Source organism: Populus euphratica, unplaced genomic scaffold (assembly GCF_000495115.2).
Source record: "Populus euphratica unplaced genomic scaffold, PopEup_1.0 scaffold151.1, whole genome shotgun sequence".
Lineage (NCBI taxonomy): Eukaryota > Viridiplantae > Streptophyta > Magnoliopsida > Malpighiales > Salicaceae > Populus > Populus euphratica.
This window is the reverse complement of record NW_011500039.1, coordinates 128,282-148,744: the sequence shown is the minus strand read 5'-3', so window position 1 is coordinate 148,744 and position 20,463 is coordinate 128,282. Positions and strand designations below refer to the sequence as shown.

At 32.2% G+C, this 20,463-nt stretch overlaps 2 protein-coding genes across 2 annotated transcripts; both read left to right on the top strand.

Moving 5' to 3' along the window:
• Nucleotides 1-2,851: 2,851 nt before the first annotated feature.
• On the top strand, nucleotides 2,852-5,552 carry LOC105107186 (protein TRIGALACTOSYLDIACYLGLYCEROL 4, chloroplastic-like). Its single transcript, XM_011001019.1, has 5 exons — nucleotides 2,852-3,219; nucleotides 3,332-3,575; nucleotides 3,665-4,019; nucleotides 4,400-4,737; nucleotides 5,087-5,552. Exons 1-5 carry the CDS (start codon nucleotides 2,960-2,962, stop codon nucleotides 5,282-5,284), a joined length of 1,395 nt encoding a protein of 464 aa, XP_010999321.1. The 5' UTR covers nucleotides 2,852-2,959; the 3' UTR covers nucleotides 5,285-5,552.
• A 10,113-nt stretch (nucleotides 5,553-15,665) lies between these two features.
• On the top strand, nucleotides 15,666-17,052 carry LOC105107185 (Late embryogenesis abundant protein (LEA) family protein). The gene is made up of 2 exons (XM_011001018.1): nucleotides 15,666-16,232; nucleotides 16,380-17,052. The coding sequence occupies exons 1-2, from the start codon at nucleotides 15,848-15,850 to the stop codon at nucleotides 16,922-16,924; spliced, it is 930 nt and encodes a 309-aa protein (XP_010999320.1). The 5' UTR covers nucleotides 15,666-15,847; the 3' UTR covers nucleotides 16,925-17,052.
• Nucleotides 17,053-20,463: the final 3,411 nt, after the last annotated feature.

Here is a 20,463-nt window from a genome sequence, read left to right as displayed (position 1 = left end):
TGTTGGCTTCTAAAGTAAGCAATGATTATGGCGGTCTACTCTAAAAATATATATATTTCTTCTTCTTTTTTTTGTTAAGAAATGATTCTAAAGTAAGCAATGATTATGGCGGTCTCCTCTAAAAATATATATATATTTCTTCTTCTTTTTTTGGTTAAGAAATGAATTTTAAAAAAATAATTTTTTTTTTTAACATTCGCATATTAAAACATTAAAATAATTTTTTTAAATTTTTTTTTCAACATTCGCATATCTAAAAACATAACAATAATTTAAAGCAAAATAGATAAATACATAATTTTTTTTTTTTAAAAAAAAGGTTTGAACTGCAAAAACAAATGAGGCTTAACTGTAATAGATTTTTCATAGTGAGGTGAGCCGCATCTGTCTGTCTGCTCTTTTAGGCCAAACCAAATCTGTTGAATTATTTTGTATAAGAAAAATGATGTGAAAAAGTTAATGTTAAAAAGTCGTTAGCGTGTTTTAAAAGAAAAAAAAAAAAAAAAAAGAGGCTTGAGTTATAGACCGTAAAGAATGAAAGAAAAAAATCATTTTAATCAAATCCAAGTTAACATTGTGATATGGATTGTAACTTCATGATATTTTTATAAAATTAATATAAAAAAATAAAAATAAAAAACTCAATATTTAATAAAGGTAAAAATTGAAAAAAAAAAGATTTTAAAAAATAGTTAAAAATAAAAATTAATATTAACTTAGATTTATATCTCATATCCATGACTCGGATTATGAGACAGAATGATCACTTTAAGAAAAATAATAGAGTCGAATCATTAACAATCAAATGCTAAAAACTAAAAAGAAAATGAATTTTAAAAAATGAGAAAATATATATAAAAATATAAAAGTAATAAAATGATGTAAAAGCCTTTTGCAAATCCAAGCTAATATGGCAAATGTATGACCCGAACGGTGAGGCCAAGATATTATCATTAAAAAAATATTTAATCTTTAATAAATTAAATAATAAATAATAAAATTAAAAAAATAAAATTAATAAAAAAAGATAATAATAAAATATCAATATTAATCCGATCGAGTTCATTTTATTAAAAAATAACAAAGTCTAATTCTAAACAAATAAAATATTGAAGGATTAAATTGAAATAAAAAAATTAATTTCAAAAAAGAAACCAAAGAATAAAAATAATAAAAATCAAATTTTAAATAAAAAATAAATTAAATTAAATGATAAGAAATGAAATTGAAAATATATTTTAAAAAATAAAAATTAAATAAAAACAAAATATTCAAGAGATAAAATAAATAAAAAACAATCAAAATAACGATGCAATTGAAATAAAAAAAAATGAATGACAATTCTTAAATTTGCATGGGTTGGTATATTTTCATAGGAGGAGAGAGAGAGAGAAAGAAAAAAATATAACCACCACTTAATCACCATAGCATGGCTTACATGTGCTGCTCTCGTGGACGTGCTTCAACATGAATCATCGTCCAAAATGATAGTTGGTTGTTTCTTATAAGAAGAAGCGTTGCATATCCTGTTTAAAGAACACAAACTTCTCCTACATTTTGGCGCGTGCGTCGCACATCCCTAGCAATTTTTTTTTTTTAATTTAATTTGTGAAAGAATGAAGTGTTCTTGATCCAGGTGATGTTATAAAAAAAAAAAACATATCAAAAGGCCTAAAAACCCCTTAATCTAAGCTGTAATTATTTTTTTCTTCTATAAGTACTTTAGTAGTTACACTATTAAGAAAGATTAAAAACAAAAAATACCCTTGCCCAAAATGTTAAGGAAATTCAACTCGTAGGTTATTTTAGACACCACACTCAGTAAATAAAAGGTTTAAAGTTTTTTTTTACCCTCATTCAATTTTATAATAATAATTATATCATGTTAAAAAAACCATATTACTCGTAAAAAAACAAGTTATAAGATTTTAATTATAAAAAAATAAAATAATAATTTTATTATGTAAGTTCACGGTGAATTGTGAGGAAATCCCAATAAAATAAAATAATGATCAAGTTTTTTAAAATTTTTTAATATATATTAAACATAAAAAATTTTAATTCATTCGGAAAAATTAAAGATACCAATTTATAATTTGCTAAAAAAAAATTAAAAAACTCATTTAAAATCCTGATGATCATAAGCCCAATGGCTCACAACTGTTGGATATTGATGGCGTTAAACATAATCTTATTATAATATCGAATCATTATCTTTATGTATTAAAAAAAATTATTTATTTTTTATAATATGCTTAAGATTTTGAATTTCAATACCTAAAAAAAACATATATAAACATAATATAATCATCAAACTAATCATAGCAAAGCAGTGGATAAAGAATAAAATTATAAAATTAATCATCTTAATATAACTTGAAATTTGATTAAGTTTTAAATTAAATTCAGTAAAAATTTATTTGATTATACTAGGTTGACTAGTTTAGTATCTTATAATTAAATTAAAATTGGCTTAATTTTTTAATTTTTTTAAAATATTATTTTATTTTTATTTAAAAAAATCTTAAAGCAACACAATTTTAAATTATTTAATGTTAATTTGCTCAACTTGGACCCTAGTTCTTGGACTGATCAAGTTTAGGGTATGTTTGAAAATATTATGTTTTTTTTTTTAATTTAATTTTTTTATTTAGAATGAAATTTATTTTTATATTTTTATTAAAAATAATTTTTTAAAAATAAAAAAATTTATTTAAATATATTTTTAAACAAGAAATACTCTTAACCACTAGTGATACCCCATTCCAAAACTTTGAAAATGAGTTTTAGCCATGGGTATTAAAAGCGACATGTCGTCCATGGGAAGACTTGTAGCGGTTAAACAATCACTGTGGTCTTTAAAGATGGAAAAAATCACAGTTGTAAAAAGAGTTGAAGCAGTGACAACAGAAATCCCCCAGCTGTGGAAGGTAGGACACACAAAAATCAGAGAAAGGCAATGAACAAGCTAAGATGGGCAATGGATGGAGGGTTTTGGGATCTGGACAGGTCCACTCCCAGAACCCTTGAAGGAGAAGGACGGGCAGTGCCAGGAGAACCACTTCCATTGGGTGTTTCAAGAGGTACAAGACTATCAAGACCCAAGCAGATTGACTTCTTTCAGCGTTTTATGTTTGCCCCTTTCATCCCTTCTTATTCTGCTTCCTCCCATGGATTCTCTCTCCAACGTGTTCTCGCTCTTCCTTTCACTCAAAACTGGTATAATTTCACTACCCCAGAAAAGATTCCATCTTTTTTGTTCTTGTTGATGATTAAAGTAGATGTTTGGTTGTGATGTTTTTGAGGTCAAAACGTTTAAAAAAACATGCAGGTTTGCTACATTACTAGCTCAATTCAATTTGCAGAAGTTTGCCTCTTCTTTTAAAAAGAATGGAGCTTTGCAATCTTCACGCCTAGAGAACATTAAAAAACATCTTGAGGATAAGTCCTTATATGCACTTGGATTTTGTTCAGAGCTCTTGTTAAGTCCTTGTGATACCCTTCTCTTGAGCTTGGATTTTTATGGTGATGATGACAATAAGAAACCTCGTAAGAAAGCAATCTTTCATCATAAGGCATGTGTTTGTTTGTTTGTTTTATTTAATTTTTGCCACTATGCTTTTCACTTTCTGCAATTTTGAGTGTTATTTTCATGTGTTTGCAGTTCCCGAATCACGATTTAAATGTGGAGGCAGTTTGGCCTGGACTTTACATTGACAAGGCCGGTAATTATTGGGATGTGCCTTTCTCCATGGCCATTGATCTGGCGTCTCTTTCTTCTGACTCTGGTGCTAGTTATCATTTCTGTATGCATCATAGTGCCGGTCAGCCTATGCAGCTTGGAGGTGATGAGACCGTTGAGGTTCCTGCTACATTACTTCCTGGCATCTCTTTGAAAAGTGCTTTTTCCTTAAAGAAAAATGTTGAGATTTGGAGAAGCAATGCTCAGAAGTTGAAGATGGTGCAGCCCTTTGATATTTTTCTCTCCAATCCTCACATTTCAGCTTCAGGGGTCATTGGTAAATTGCAAGTTCTTAACTTATTTTCTGTATGCTAATTATGAACCAGACTGGATGAGTGGCATGGGGGCATCCCTGTAAATTATAGGCGCTTTCTCATTTTCTCTATTCAAACAATTGTTTCCTTAAATATACATAACGAAAATGACCTGCATTTGCATCATTATGAAGGTTCTTGCTTGCTGGAGATGTAAATATGAGTTCTGCACATATCTAGTAATGAAGCTAAAGCCCTATATTTGGTTGGGGCCTTGGACAAACATGCTATGGAAGTTGTTGTAGGCTTTTAGCAGTTATTGCTTCATAGTTTCGGTTCCTATCTGCCAGTTCAGATGTAAATCATTTATCTGCATCTCTTACTGATATTTGAACGTATACAGGTGCTGCTGTGATGGCCTGTTTTGGGGATAATTCAGTTCGGCCACAAGTGGTACATGAATCTCAGCAGTTTGAAGGCCTCTGTCTTCGTGCTCCTGCTGTAAAATCCACCTTATTAGTTGATGCATTTTCATCTGTTTCATTTACTGCTCAGCACGGAAACTTCCAAAGACTATTATTAGATCTTACTCGATTCCATGCACGCCTGGATTTCCCTTCTGGTTCCAAATTTCTTTCAGGTGCCGCCAGATTAGCACAAGACTTTTGTAATTCTCAACAACCAACCATGGAAACAGTTCAGGCAATTTGCCCCAAGGCAACTGTTTCTTTTCAGCAGCAGGTAGGTCTTAGCTTTTAGCATGTCTGTCTTTTCCAAAATACGTTGGCATATTATTAGCAGATGAAACTGAAGGTAACAAAAGCCAAGTTAAATCAAGTACATTCTTTGTTATGTCAAGATTTGCATTAAGGTCACTGTTTTTAATAGGAACTTCTTTTAGTTGTATGTTTCCTGTAGAAGCATTGAGCATGTACTACAGTCTAACAAGTTAATGTCAACACTTGCATGCTGCTGGTCAACTGTTTTTTAAATATTAGCGAGAAAATATCTTCTTGTTTCTCATTTTCCTCTTCCTTCATGCACTCCTAACCTCTTTTGTGGAACTAATATCTTTCCACATTGGTTGCAGATAGCTGGACCTTTCAGTTTTAGAGTTGATTCTGGAGTTGAGATTGATTGGAAGAACAAAGATTGGCATATGTGTGTGGATGATCCAGTATTTGCCATTGAGTATGCTTTGCATGTCCTTGGTTCAGCAAAGGCTGTTGCTTGGTATTCACCAAAGCAACAGGAATTCATGGTAGAACTTCGCTTTTTTGAAACCTAACCGTCTCTGTACCACCTAAGGATGCTATATTTCCAGTATTTTCTGCTGAATGCCTGGAAATTCAGTTTTTCTCCTCGTGTTACTTGGTTCATTTAAGAAGGCAGTTCCTGTTGTAAACTTTTGCCACCATTTATCAAAGTTATGAAGATGACTTCATTGACTCATGTTTATTGTTGAGTAATCCAACTCAATGAAAGTTGTAAATTCTGCTTTTTTATTCAAGACAATACTTTCCAGAATGAATAGAATACTTTTTTGTCTCCTTGGAGCCTTCTATGGTTAAGGTTTTAATGGAAGATCAGTATGTAAGGTCTGTAGGACTTGAATGGATTAGTGGAAGCTCAGCACTTCCTTTATTCTCTGGCCAAACATGAAACGAAATTCTGTATTTATACAGACAAGGCACATGCGGCAAGTAATGCTTCACATTTAACTAAAAGATGGTCTGCAAGATTACCCTTTCCAGTGAAATAATGATTGTGATGTCCAATGGCTAGAGCACTATGACCTGCGACATGGAGAATCACGCAGCAGTAAACCATAGTTTCTCTTCAGAGGCGGGTGACTGGTGTTCCACAGAAGCGAGGATGCATTCTTGAAACCTATTAATGGAGAATTGCACGGTTTCTCATTTGATCTACTACAAAAATTTACATAATCAGAATACATGGGTGTTTGACAAGATATATAACTGCCTAATCCAGTAAACTGTATGGCAATGGAGAAACTGCACAAGCATAGTTTGTGAAATATTGTTTTGAGATTTTACTAGGAAGCTTGAAACGGGCCTTTTTCAACATCAGAGATAAGCCATGGTTCCAACTTCCATGATGTCCATGGTGCATCAAGTTCTTCAGAACTCAGTAAAATATGGTTCAGTCTTAGCTTACATGATGTCTGATTTGCAATACCTAAGTAAACTTTTTTAGAAACAAGCACTTAAAGAGCTGTTTTGAATAACAGAATTAGATGATCAAATGGCTAAAATCAGCACAAATCTTCACTAATTTTCCAACAACAAAGTAGAATTGCATTAAATCTTTAGAATTGAACAATTTTCATTTCCTTCTCTTCCCCTTGCAGGTGTTTTGGTAACAAACAAGTCTTGAATCTTATTCTGTGATGCCTACCATGACTGGTTGTAGGGCAACCTGAAGGAAGCCGCAGATGCTCTTCGTTACACCTAACGGCTACAAGACAGCCCGTGAGGTGAGGTGGGGCAGATAATGTGTATTTAGCGGAATCTTTGGACAATATCAGGAGGAATTGCTTCCTTTCCAATTTGGAGCAGCAAAGCAACCTGTAAAGGTGATCGGCAGAATATGGCTTGCAAATTTCAAAAAGCCATATCCAAGAACTAGCTCATACTGACCTCCAAAAAACTGAGCAGCATTCAAATGGCAAAGTCCTGATAACTACACTCAAACATATAAAAGCTGACTTCATGATGCAGATTTCTAAGAAATACTACGATTTACAATGTTTTTCCGCGCTTGTCTTGTACATGAAACCTGAGCCTTCGACTTCTTGCAGGAGTAGAGCTCCCTGGACTATAAGAGTGAAGAGTCCTTTTTAAAGACCAGTATTTACGATTATGATTAAAGAACTCAAAAGGAGATATTTAAGAACAGCATGTCCAATTTGGGATCCCAACAAAGAAACCAACCTATCTTCACCGGATTTTCCATCCCATCGTTGCGTGATGAATTGACAGAAGCAGAGAGATGGTGGGTTCCAATAAAATGATTTGCCGCTTCTCTCATCGCATGATTACGATTTAAATTTTAGAAATTAAGTATAACCTGCTACCAATGAGTTTTAGAAATAGAATATATTCTACACAAGTAATTACAATCTAGATTTAAAAGAAAATTAATTATATAAATTTTAAATAACTATTTTAAAATAAAATATATAATATTTTACCATAATTTTGATTAGGTTTTCATACAAATCCTGTAATTTTGATCACAATTGTGAAAAATAACATAAAAGAAGTGTGTTGTAAAATTAATAAAAACAGGCCAAATAATGCTATGTTTGGAGGTTTGTGATGATGCAATAAATCCGATCATGAAAGAAGTTTTTTTAAAGTTTAAAAAAATACTTGTTTTTTTTTTTAACATAATCTTCAATTAATTAATGGGATCTATTAAACTCACTAAAAAATTTATAAAAAATTATTTTTACTTTCATGATTTTAGTGAAACCTAAACAAATAATAGTATATATTATAATAAAAACAATTGAAATAACCGAAGAGAAAATGAGACAAGGAAAGTGGTAATGGTGCCCCTTTAAACCTAAGAACATCTAATCTAGTAGTTCGCTAGACTCGTATTTATTTAGACTCAACAATAATATTTAGTTCGGTAGGTTACCAGGCTCATATTTATTTGAGCTTAGCATATAGTTGAATCCAAGAACACTGAATCTGATAGCTTTCCACACTCGTGTTTAGACTTGGCACGTGATTGAATCCAGGTATGTTAGGTTTGACAACTCATTAGACCCACAATTGCTTGGCCTCCACACTTGATTAAACCTAAAAACATTAGGTTTGAAAGCTCATTGACACGACTAAAAGATTGATGTCTTCTCCCAAGTGTAGGAGTGTCGAAGTAATAAATAACCCGGCAAGATCGGGGTCGAACCACAAGGAGGTTAATTGTACAAATTATAAATAATAATAATAATAATACAACAACAATAATAATAAAACAACAACAACAACAACAACAACAACAACAACAACAACAACAACAACAACAACAACAATAATAATAATAATAATAATAATAATACTAGTAGTAGTAGTAGTAATACTAATAATAATAATAATAATAAAGAAAGAGAAGAAGAAGAAGATGATGAGAACTTGGGGATGGAAAATTAATGTAAGGATTAAACAATAATAATAACAAATGTCAAGGTTAGAGGTTCCACTAATGGTATGTCAAACAAGTATAGTATAAAATCTTATTATTCAATTGGAAACCACACACAAAGGAGGTTCCAATCAGATTATAGATTGTTAACATGATTACATTAGTCATCTTATTCGATTAATGCTAGTACTTGTAAATCTCGTCAAGCATTCATGATTATAACTTATGTTAACAACAAATCAAGTTCCTTTCATAGCTCAGGTGTCGGTTATACCATACAGTATGAACTATGAAAGTGTCAAGCATTTGTTGTACCAAGTGTTATACAACATAAATCAAGATTAGTCATTTAACAAGCAAAGTATTAAAGAGTGAACAAGATAACAAATACAAAACATGTTAGTATCAAACATTAAAGTCCATATTAAGTTTACACTATACTTATTCTTACACCATTAGTGTAACCTTTTCACCTTGACATAATAAACTTAGCTAGACATAATGAAAGAAAAAAAAATAAACAAAATAAGAACATAAATAAGATAAAAGTTAGCTAAGTAAAGGAAAGGAAATGAAAGGCATAAACTTGATATTAATGAAAGCAAAGCATAAACATTACAAAAAATACAAAGAGGAAAAGCAAGAGCATGATCTTGATCTGGACACCAAGATGCCTAAATGCATGGCAAATGCCTCCTTTTATAGGCCAAAATTGAGAACTATTGATTTGATGACTAATTGATGAGTGGGTGGTCAACTCTTGACTTGGTGACAATCCTTATCTTCTCTTGTCTGCCCAAAACATCATTGATAACGTCAACATTGGAGCCACTTAAAAACATGAAAGTTGTAGGCAATTGTCTCAGCTTTCTTGTGTAAAACATTCAGCTCATTTGAACTTCTAGAACTCCAGATATGGCTAAAATACTGAACAGTGCTCGAGATGGAGGACAGATTCGGGCTTCTTTGTTGTTGCTACAATTTGAACTTGAAAATGGCCTTTTTAGATCTTGGACTCCATATGAAAGTTGTAGGCCTATGTCTTACCTTTCCATCCATATAAATTAGATCTAAATCTGAGATCTATTGCTCCAGATATGACCCAATTACCAAACAGTATTCCGGTTTGGATTGCACCGACATCTCTTTTCTAATTTTGGTCATCTTTTTGCCCTTGCAATTTAAGTTCTTAAAGTCATCAATCAATCCTTTCATTTATGTGATAGGCCTGCATTTAAAATGAATATTTACCACAAATTAAAGGTATCTTATATTATTAGATATATTATTATAAAACATGCTTTAGTTAAGGAGTTATTGATACTTCAAGTGCAAAATGATGATATAAAACCATGATAAAAATGCACTTTTAAGTACTAATCACTCATTATACCCACGTCCACTTAGGCTTGGCATATAGTTGAGCCAAATGACATTGGGTATGGTAGCTTGCCAAAAGTACGTCCTCTTGGTCTTAGCATGTAGGTGAACCCAGAAATGTTGTATCTAATGAATTATTTACTAAGAAACCAAGGTCATGGTCGATAGGTCTAATAGTGATCCTAGACCCATATCCATTTATGTTTGGCATATAGTTGGGCCTAGGGGTATTAAGTTGGGTAGTTTGTCAGATCCATGTCCACTTAAGTTTAACATATAATTAAACAAAAAAATATTTGGTCTAGTAACTCATCAAGCTCATGTCCATTTGAGCTTAACATATAGTTAAACCTAAAGATATTAGGTCTGACAACTATTTAGACCAATGTCCATTTAGGCTTTAATATGTGGTTGAATCTAAGGATGTTAGGTTTGTCAACTTGTTAGACTCACAGCTGATTAGGCTCCACACATGACTAAACTAAAAAACATTGGTTCTGGTAACTCGTTACACCTATGTCTACTTGGGTTTAACATGTAGCTGAACCTAATGATATCGAGTCTAACAGTTTGCGAGAATCACATCCTCTTAGTCTTAGCATGTAGATGAATCCAAGGATGTTGGGTCTAGTTTTCTAGGAAACCAAAGAATTATCCTTCTTTGATGGAGAAAACACTCTTAAGGAATTCAACTTCATCTAACATCTTCCCAAAATTAAAAAAAAAAACTCTTTTAAGTCATTTAGATTTTATTCAAAAGTCATGGTTTTCACTGGCATGTCTTCCAAATAACCTTCTATAATCCTTCTAATTTGGTGCTTGAACACTTTGTTGATCATATATTAATAAGTAACCCCTATATTTTTCAAGCCAAATGCCACTGCTTTATGGCACAAAGTTATTCCTTTAATAATCAAAGAAGTGTTTTTCTCATCTTTTAGATCAATAAGGATTTAATAGTACCATATGTCATATGTGAGCATGCAATATGGTAGGACGTTAGAGTCAGGGAGTCGACACTTAGTTGTTTGGTGCAAGGTCATTAGGAGACCCAAATAGATTGATCTTATCAGAAATTTTAAGGTAATGGACTAATTATAGCTAGAGAATATATTAGGACCCCTAATAGACCTTAACTCAGGTAACTTGCATTGTGTGGTCTGAATATGGTTTAAAGATGTTAATGAGTTCCTAACCGATGATCTGTCTATGACTCTGAACAAAGATTTACGCTCTTGAACAAAACTAACATCTTGAATTTATTAGGGGCTCGTATGCATAAATAAATCTTTATGGAAATAGTCCATGTAGGTGCCCTAATAAGATTCACTTATCCTAGAAGGTGAAAGTAAAATGAAGAATACGAAGAATGTTCATACCAATTCTAACAATTGACTCTCCAACTAAACTAGATATGATCAAAACAAGGCCATAAACATGTTTTGAATCATACAAGGATTAATAATCTACCATCCATTTTCTTTGATTATCAAATAAACATCATAATTTGATATAAATAAGTTTTAGTTCTAAACCAAAATCCGAGGATTTAAACCCATTAGAAGTTTGTTATTGATGCCAATAAATCTTAAATTATTAACTAGTCAAATATTATAAAGTGTTTAGTGTAAAGAAATAAACCAAAATTATTCCAAATCATTGAACTAAGACAATGTTCTTCTCATGAACACGAAGAAAACTGTTTATTAACCTAAAAAATCCAAAACATTGTTAAACGTCAGAAACAGCTTTACAGGCCTTTAAACACATTGTTTTTTTATCTTTACAACCCACATTATTAACACTAAACATAGTCGAATAAAAAAACATGAAATCATCAAAATCATTTATTAGATTCCACCTTCATAACTGCAATCCCAATGATAACTAACAATAACATTAAATTTCAATTCAAAACTAACTTTCAAGATAACTTGGTATTCAAATCAAGCTTAGAAACCAAGAAAATACATTAATTAACAAAAACAAAATCAGCAAACACCTACTATCACATTTAATATAATACAAAAACCATTTTATTTTAGAAAAAATAAACATAAAAGCATTTCCTAAACATCCAATAAATAGTAACAAACAACTAAAATCAAAATTAAACAAAAAAAAACATTATATAAATTAATAAAAATGCAAGATTAATACAATGTATCACCAAAAATAAATTCAAAACACCAATGAAACATGCAATGAAGAGCCAAAGGTGTGCCTCATGGACATCACCTGCTAGATTAGAAGAGTTTTTTTAAACCTTCCATGCTCTAACAATGGTTGCTTTCCTTTCTTTTCCAAGTTTGTTAGTTTCTCTAGAAGTTGAGAAAATCTTTATGTTAAGCTCTTAAACCTTCACACTTAGAATTTCCTTATCCTATATTTCTTTATCTTCTTTCTCTCTTCTTTTTGTATTATACTACCTTGATTTTCTAGGGGTGTTTATAGGATTTCAAGCTAGGATTCAATCAAAGATCAATCCTCCTTCATCAAAACTTGTCCATCTAATTAAAATGAGAGAGTTTTGGATACACTTTACAACCATAAGCTTTATACCTATGTTGGTTTTAAAATGATGGTTTTACAACAAACTCAGTTTTAGAGATTTTGATGGCTTTCCAAAACTTGGCGACCAAAGAGCTTGTTTCTAGCCTTTTGATATTAAGAGAAACATAACTAATATTTGATAAAAACCTATTGCGAAGGCTTAAAATGTAAGCATGACAAAGATTAGTGGTTTTGCAAAATAGGTATCACATCCTTCGATGGTTAAGTTACCCACTTTCAAGGTTTTATCGGAGCAACTTTGATATCATTATTATTAAAGACTACCTGAAGTTGGTAGAAAAGATGTACATCTTTTATTAGGATTTAACCTTATTTGATTTGGAGGCAAGTATTTTCAAATCTATTTGTTTAAAAATGCCAACTCAACTTGCCTAGAATCTGTCAACGTAGTAAGGCTAGTCAGGGATAAGATGTTAAGATCATCGGAGAAAATAGGATGGAAATGTTATTAAGATCATTCTATTCTTCTAATTGTTTTTAATTGCATCTATAATTGCCCCTCAAATGCTTAATTTGATGTCCTACCAAACCCAATCATTAACCGTAAAGTTTAGCGTCATTTTTATCTCGATGAATGGTTTTCGATTTATGCATTTGGACCCTTAATTTATCATCAAATTTTTAATTTTCTTGAATTTAATTTAGTCAATTTCAATCCCTATAATCACAAGTTTTTTTCCAGTTTGATTATTGATTTCAAATTTTTTCAATCAAATCCCCAATTACCCATCAAACTTTAATATTTATGTAATTAAGCTCCTGATTTGATGAAATTAACTCTTTAAAAATGCAAATTAATCTCTAGACTTTAATTTCTTTCAATTAAAGTCTAAATTGACTTCAAATATCAAATTTACTTGCAATTAAGTCCTCAATAAAATTAATTAAGCCTTTTAAAATTCTCACTAGTCCTTACCTGTTCAAATTTATATTTCTTTACCCAAAATTAAAACTTTTTCACCAAATTAATCATTTCTCAATCAAAATTGGATAGTTAATTTTGCCAATTTTATACATGTTAGTCTTCTAAATTTTCCACTTGTTATTTTGGTCTTTGACCATCAATTTTGGTAATCTTCTAAACTTTTTTTATGTATATCCTTTAATACTTTAGATTTTATTTTTCTATTCTTCTTTTCTTTTCTTGATTTATTATAGGGTTAAAAATAAGTAACAACACCTTGAATTAACATCCATAAAACTTAAAAATTCAAAGTCAACTATAAAGTCCACTAATTTATCAATCTTTGGGAAAGGAAAACTATCATTTGGATGCTTTGTTTAGATTAGTGAAATCCACACGCATCCTCCACTTTTCAGTGCTTTTTTTCACCATAACCATATTAGTTAGCGAATCTGGATACATAACCTTATAAATGAACCCAACAACTAACAATTTATCAATTTTTAAATTTATTATCAATTGCCTTTTCCGTTTGAAGTTTCTCTTCTTTTATCGAACAAAAGGGAAAACTGGATTAGCTAAAAGTCTATGAACAGCTATTTCTAGGCTGATCTCTAGCATATTTGAAGTGCTGAAAGAAAAATTAGCTTTATGGCAAGGAGAGAATTGTTATTAAGTTAGTTCTCAAATGAAGTATATCTTAGTGACAACCTTCTCCTCTTACCCTAAAGATACTTTTTTTTAACTCTTCTACGGCCTTAATTCTAACCTTTATCCTTTCCTTTAAAGATCTTTATTAGTCCCAAAACAAAGACTTTTTGCCTTTTAGATATACAGAGGCACAATACATAGAGGCCCTTTAGTTTCATCTCACGATAGCTGCGCTATTCTTAATAGAAAATTTCAAAACCAAATATCGTGTGTTTATTACTACATTGATCTTATACAAAAGAAGCCTTACTATTATGACATTGTATGCCAAAGCCATAAATATCACTATAAAGTTTTGTTGAAAGTTAAAGCACTTAAGGTAAATGTTAATTGTAACTTAGATCTTTAAGGCACCGTTCATTCACACTCATAACCCTTTAATCCCAATCAAAGAGGTATTTACATAAGTCATCCTTGTCGGATTTATCACTATCTAAAACATCACATATTTGGAAAAGATGTTAAGTGAATTCTCATTATCTATCAACATCTTATGGACTTGATGATTGGCCATAATCATGGAAATTACTAGTGCATCCTTATAGAGGTAAGTCACCCCTTTTTCATCTTCTAGAGTGAAAATGATAGGCTCATGTCATAGGTTTCGATGATGATTCATTGTCAAGATCTATTTTTTATACTTTTTTTTCCATTAAAAGTATCTCCTCTAGCTGAGGTACCCTTTAAAATGATGATGATCTTAGGTATGATTTAGGTCGGTTGGTTGAGCTTTTCTCTATCTTGTTCAATATGGGTGTGCCCCTTGACAAAATGCTTCAAATAACTTTTGGTTATCAGCCTTCCAATCTCTTTCGCAATCTTTCTTATCATATTTTAAATCCTTGTTGAGCAAACAAAATTTTTAAAGTTGCATGTGTGTGAAGGCAATACCATGAGAACAAAATATTTCCCCTTTTATAGTTGTAAAATTTTAACCCATTAATATTGGGTCTGTCAACTTGTCAGACTCATATCTATTTGGGTTCAACACACAACTAAACCTAAACATGCTGGGTCTATAGGCTTGTTGGACCTATATATACTTAGGTTCAACACGTAGCTAAATCCAAGAATATTGGGTTTGACAACTGGCCAGACTCATATCTATTTGAGCTCAGCACGTAGCTAAACCTAAAAATACTGGGTCTACCAGCTTACTAGGTCCACATATACTTGAGCTTATAGCATAGCTAAAGCCAAAGATATTGGATCTGACAGCTCGTCGAGCCTATGTTTATTTAGGTTTAGCGAGTAGCTAAACCCAACGATATTGGATATGATAGCTAGTCAAGCTCATGTGTTATTTGGCTCAGTATGTAACTGAATTCAATAATGTTGAGCCTCAAAACTTGTCAAATCGAAATTTATTTAGACTCTGCACGTGGCTGAACTTAAAAATATTGGATCTAAAAGCTCGTCAGACCTATATATACTTAGTTCAACATATAATTAAATTTAAAAATATTAAACTTGTTAATTTATCAAACTTATATAAATTTCAGATCAGCACATATCTCAACCCAAAATTATTTAGCCTATAAGTAACTCAAATCGATGTTATATAAGCGAGTATTCTGCTAAACCTAGATATTTTAAGTTATTACTATGCCTTTGACAGTTTTAAGCATGGATTTAAATTCTCAAGTTGGCAGCAGCCAGACGTGTCCAGAACCGAGTCGGTAATGACACTCCCCCCTCCAATTTATCCGTCGGTAGATTGGATTGGTGTCTCGGATGAGAACAAGAGTCAAAAAAATTTCAAAAGGGTAGCCTTTCATTAAGAAGCTGACTCGTGGTACACTGAGAAGGACACATGTCAATCACATAAACACTTGGCATATTCTTGAGTTTCCACGTTGCATGGCGTCTGTCATCTGATCAAGAAGCTCCTCAACTTGTCCCTTAAAAACCCCCCAACCCCTACTTCTACTTCCACTTGCAATCGTGCTCATTTTTCAGTTTTCATCACTTCCCTTCCTCGCTGCTTGCTTTTATTTTTAAGATCTTCCTCGTTGCTTGCTAATTGCTATAGTGTGTTGTTTTGTTATACCTAATAAAAGAGAGGATAAATTAAGTACTGTATTGTTGTGAGTAGTATCTTTCTTGATGATCATGCCTTCCAAGAATGGTACTTGTCGGCTCTCGGTTTTGTTTGTGGCGGGGATACTGGTGATGATGTTTGCCATCAGTTGTAGCTGCTCTGGTGCCGATCGTTCTTCAACCACAACAGAAGAAAGCCAAGATTTTGAAGTGATGACGGATGGATTGAAAGAAGCAAGAGGTAAGACAGAAGAGAAAGCAAAAGAAGCACAGGAGAAGGCAGAAGAGGATGGTAAAGAAGCCAAAGAATCCACCGAGTCATGGGCCGAATGGGCCAAGGAGAAAATCTCTGAAACCGCTGGGCGAAAGCAGGATGATGCCATGGAGACTGCTAAGAGAGCTTCTGATACAGCCTCTGACACTACCAAGAAGGCCAAAGACAGAGCTTCTGGTTAGTTAATTAGTGAATTGATTGCTCCCCTTATAAGCAAGAACATGCAAGTTTTGGTTAAATGATTTCTTTTGGAATTTGATTTTCTTCCTAATCCACGCATTCCAAATTAGCGGTTCTTATATGTGTTATGCTAAATTTGAGCAGAAGCCACTCAATACGGTGCAGAAAGGGCAGGTGACATGAAAGATACTGTGACAGAGAAGATTAAAGAAATGGCAAATGCAGCCATAGAGAAGGTTAGCGAAATGGCAAGCGCATCGAAAGAAACGATTGCTTCCACAACAGGTGCAACTAAAGAGAAGGCAAGCGAAGCCTCTGGAACAGAAAAAGAAAAGGCCTATGAAGCAGAGGAAAAGGCAGCAGAGAAAGCAGAGCAGATAAAGGAGAAGACAACTCGAAAGGCCGAAGAAGCCAAAGAGAAGGCTAAAGAGGCCACAGGTATGGAAAAAGAGAAGGGAGAAGAAGAAGAGGAGGCGGCTAAAAAAACGCAGAAGAGCGCAACAGAAGAAGACAAGAAAAGGGAATCTGAGAGGGGGGAGAATCTAAGCTGGGCCAAGGAGAAAGCTAAAGAGAATTACGAGACTGCGAAGCAAAAGGCTGCTGAAACTCTGGAGGCTACAAAGCAGGAGTCACAGCATATTAAGGAAAAAGTAGGCAGTAGTGGTAAAGAAAGGGATGGAGAGCTTTGAGATACATCCGTGCATTACATTTCAACCAAGTTTTATGGATCTCTCCAATCCCATGTTGTTTTGTGCTTTTAATTCAGATGTATGAGCTTTGTCTGTAAATAAGAAGAGATCCATCCTCCTTCGCTTCCCATCTCCTGTCAAGCAACGACACCTTCTAAGCATGGGAGGAATGTACTTTCGAGCCCAACTCTGCAGCACTATGCGGCTTTGAACTCCATTTTGATCAACAGGATTTGTTCAAGTTAAGCCCACGTAACAAGAACAAGAGGACCCAAGGGACCTGCTACTAATTGCTAAAGCGCACTTATCAGTCCGAACATTTATTTTGAACTTACAATTGGGTGAATAAATAGTTTTTTTAACATAGATTTAAATTTTAGGAGTAATATTAAAAAAATTATTTTTAAAAAATATACCTTTGAAAATATATTTTTATTGTGAAATTAAATAATAATAATAATTTTTACGTGGTATTCACACTAGGGAGGATGATGCAGCAGCAATAATAATAATAATAATAAAAAGAGAAAAGTTAAAAGGTGTAGAAATCTTCAAGAGTATCATGAGTAATCTCCATCATTATCAATCAAAGTGCTGCATTATCGTCATGATCTATGCCCCCTCTCTATTAACAACTTTGTTGAGAAAAATAAAATGGTTGGACTCAATTAATAGTCTCACGCAAACCTACACTCATGGAGTTTGTTTTTGTGATACATCATCACAGCTACAGATTTGAAGAGAGAAGTAATGATTTCCAATGATTATATGTATATTATCTTCTTTTCTAAGTAAAAAAGCAACATTCGTACCATACACACACAAATCAAACCCTTTTGTTTGGACATACTGAGCACCCAAGAACAGGGGCCAGAACCCAGATGTGGATCTGAATTTGTGGAGTCCCGAGTAAGAATGCGAGCTGTAGCAGAAAACCATGTCACTGGTGAAGGTGGGATTCTTATTTCCCCATCAATTAATGCTGGGAAGTGGCTAGCTGGCCTGTGAGTGCCCATTAAGCTTGTCGTTTTCCTCTAAGTAGGTATGGAAATTATTTTGCCCTCGATCGAGTTCGTGATTGTAATTGTTCGTCTGCTGCACGCAACAGAAAATAGAAAAAAAATAAAATAAAAATAGAAAAAAGCCAGCATATCAGCATAGCTTGCACACGTCAAAGAGAAGGCTTCTACTCCTCCGTGTTTCTAGTCTCTTGGATAATGTTTTTCTTACCAATTTTTTAATATTTTGAAGGATTCTGATTATTATTATTCCTTGCTCCATATAACGTGTTGGCTTCGTCTCCGTGCCCTTGCTTAATTCGCCGGTTAAAAAGAAACGTAGGGAGGGGAGATTGCATAGTCCATTGCCACTTTCCTTGATTTTTTATGCCAATAAATAAATGGATATATGTGAGCTCCCTTATCTTGGGGAAATTTGACTTCTAATCCCATCTCATCAGGGAAGGGGAGGGGAAAGCACTCATTAACCTTCTAGGCTGCTTATCTCATAATGCCCTGTTTGATTTTATCACCTTTTCTTCATTTGGTCGATACAAAATTCATTACTACTACCAAATCTAATTTTGACCCTTTCTATATATATAATTTAAAGAAAAAATTGTTTAAAATTAATATTTTTATGTGTTTAGATTGTTTTGATATGCTAGTATCAAAAGTTTCAATTTAAAGAGGCTATTTCCAATAGTAATAGAAAAATATCACAAACAAGAAAAATAAAGAAAAAATTGTTTAAAATTAATATTTTTATGTGTTTAGATTGTTTTGATATGCTAGTATCAAAAGTTTCAATTTAAAGAGGCTATTTCCAATAGTAATAGAAAAAAATCACAAACAAGAAAAGGAAGAAAAAATGAATGAAAAAATTAATAAAAAAAATTAATACATAAAATAAATATAAAAAAATAAAAAAAGATGTGACCACCTCCTACATATTTTATACCTTCTTCTGCAAAAAAAAAACTCCCTTATTTCTTGCTTAATGGAGTTACATCATTGGATTAATATAAAAAGATTAATACATAAAATAAAATAAAAATAGATATTTTTATATGCTTCTTCTGCAAAAAAAAAACTCCCTTATTTCTTGCTTAATGGAGTTACATCATTGGATTAATATAAAAAGATTAATACATAAAATAAAATAAAAATAGATATTTTTATATGTTTAGATTGTTTTGATATGTTGATATCAAAAATTTCAATTTAAAAGGATTATTTCCAATAGTAATAGAAAAAAATCACAAAGAAAAAAAATTGATGAAGAAATTAATTAAAAATTAATACATAAAATAAATATAATAAGAGATAAAAAGATATGGACCACCTCCTATATATTTTATGCCTTCCCTTCTCCTGGAAAGGAACCCCCTTATTTTTTGCTTAAGGAGTGATATCAATGGATTAATACATAAAAAGAATAATACATAAAATTAATATATAAAAAGATTAATGCATAAAATAAAATAAAAAAATTATTGTAATATATTTTAATAAAAAAAATATGTTAAAAAACAACTACCACCCACCGTACTCTCAGGAGTACCAAACTCTCATAAATCCCCTAAATCATGCAACTCCCTTGTTTCTTGCTTAATGGAGTGACATCAGTGGAAAATATTATTGATGGCTCGTTAGCCTTTCAGATTTTACATGCATGTGCATGGGACACAGAGGTGGATGAGCTTTCAAATTTTGTAGCCTTAATTTTCAAAGGATTCGCCTCCTTTTACATTCCAAAATCTACCTTGAGGTGGGGCTCTATATTTTGCCATCAATTATTGTTTGTAGAATTAGTTGCTTTAATGAGTCTAATCCACAGCCCTAATCTTGATCAACCCCCTCTTAAACCAAGATAGAGGGGGGGAGATAGACAAAATCGACCTTTTAATCTAATTTGTGGTCTTATTCAGCCCTTAATTCCTTCTTTCCCATCTTATTAATCTAACTTCACGAGAAAAGCAAGGACACGTCAGTCCCTACCTAATTAAGGTTAGAGACAGCAGAGAAGAATAAAGAGAAAAATCCCAGAGGACCCCTCCTAGAAGATCGATGCAATTTTGAACACAAAAACTGAAACATGTGATCTGGCTTCGCTTCTTTGCATGTGGCTGTCCTTTTCACCCTTCTTTCTATAATTGTTTTTCAGCATTTTCTAGATAGATTTTTATTTGTGGCCTTGAAATTCTCCTGATTTTAGGATGTTTTGTTCCCAGCTTGTTTTATGTTTTAAAATTTTTTAAATAAAATTTATTTTTTATTTATTTTAAATTAATACATTTTGAGTGATTTCAAATTATTTTGATATGCTCATATTAAAAAATAATTTTTAAAAAATAAAAAAATATTATTAACATATATTTTATTATAAAAACTTATTTAAAAATCAATCATACTCCTACTCTCGAATAAATTATCTTTGAAAAGCAACATTTGTTTTCTTGAGATGCATGAATTAGCTTAAAGATATTTTAACCCATAAGATAATATTTAACTGCATGATCATGCTAGTCGCTGTTTTTT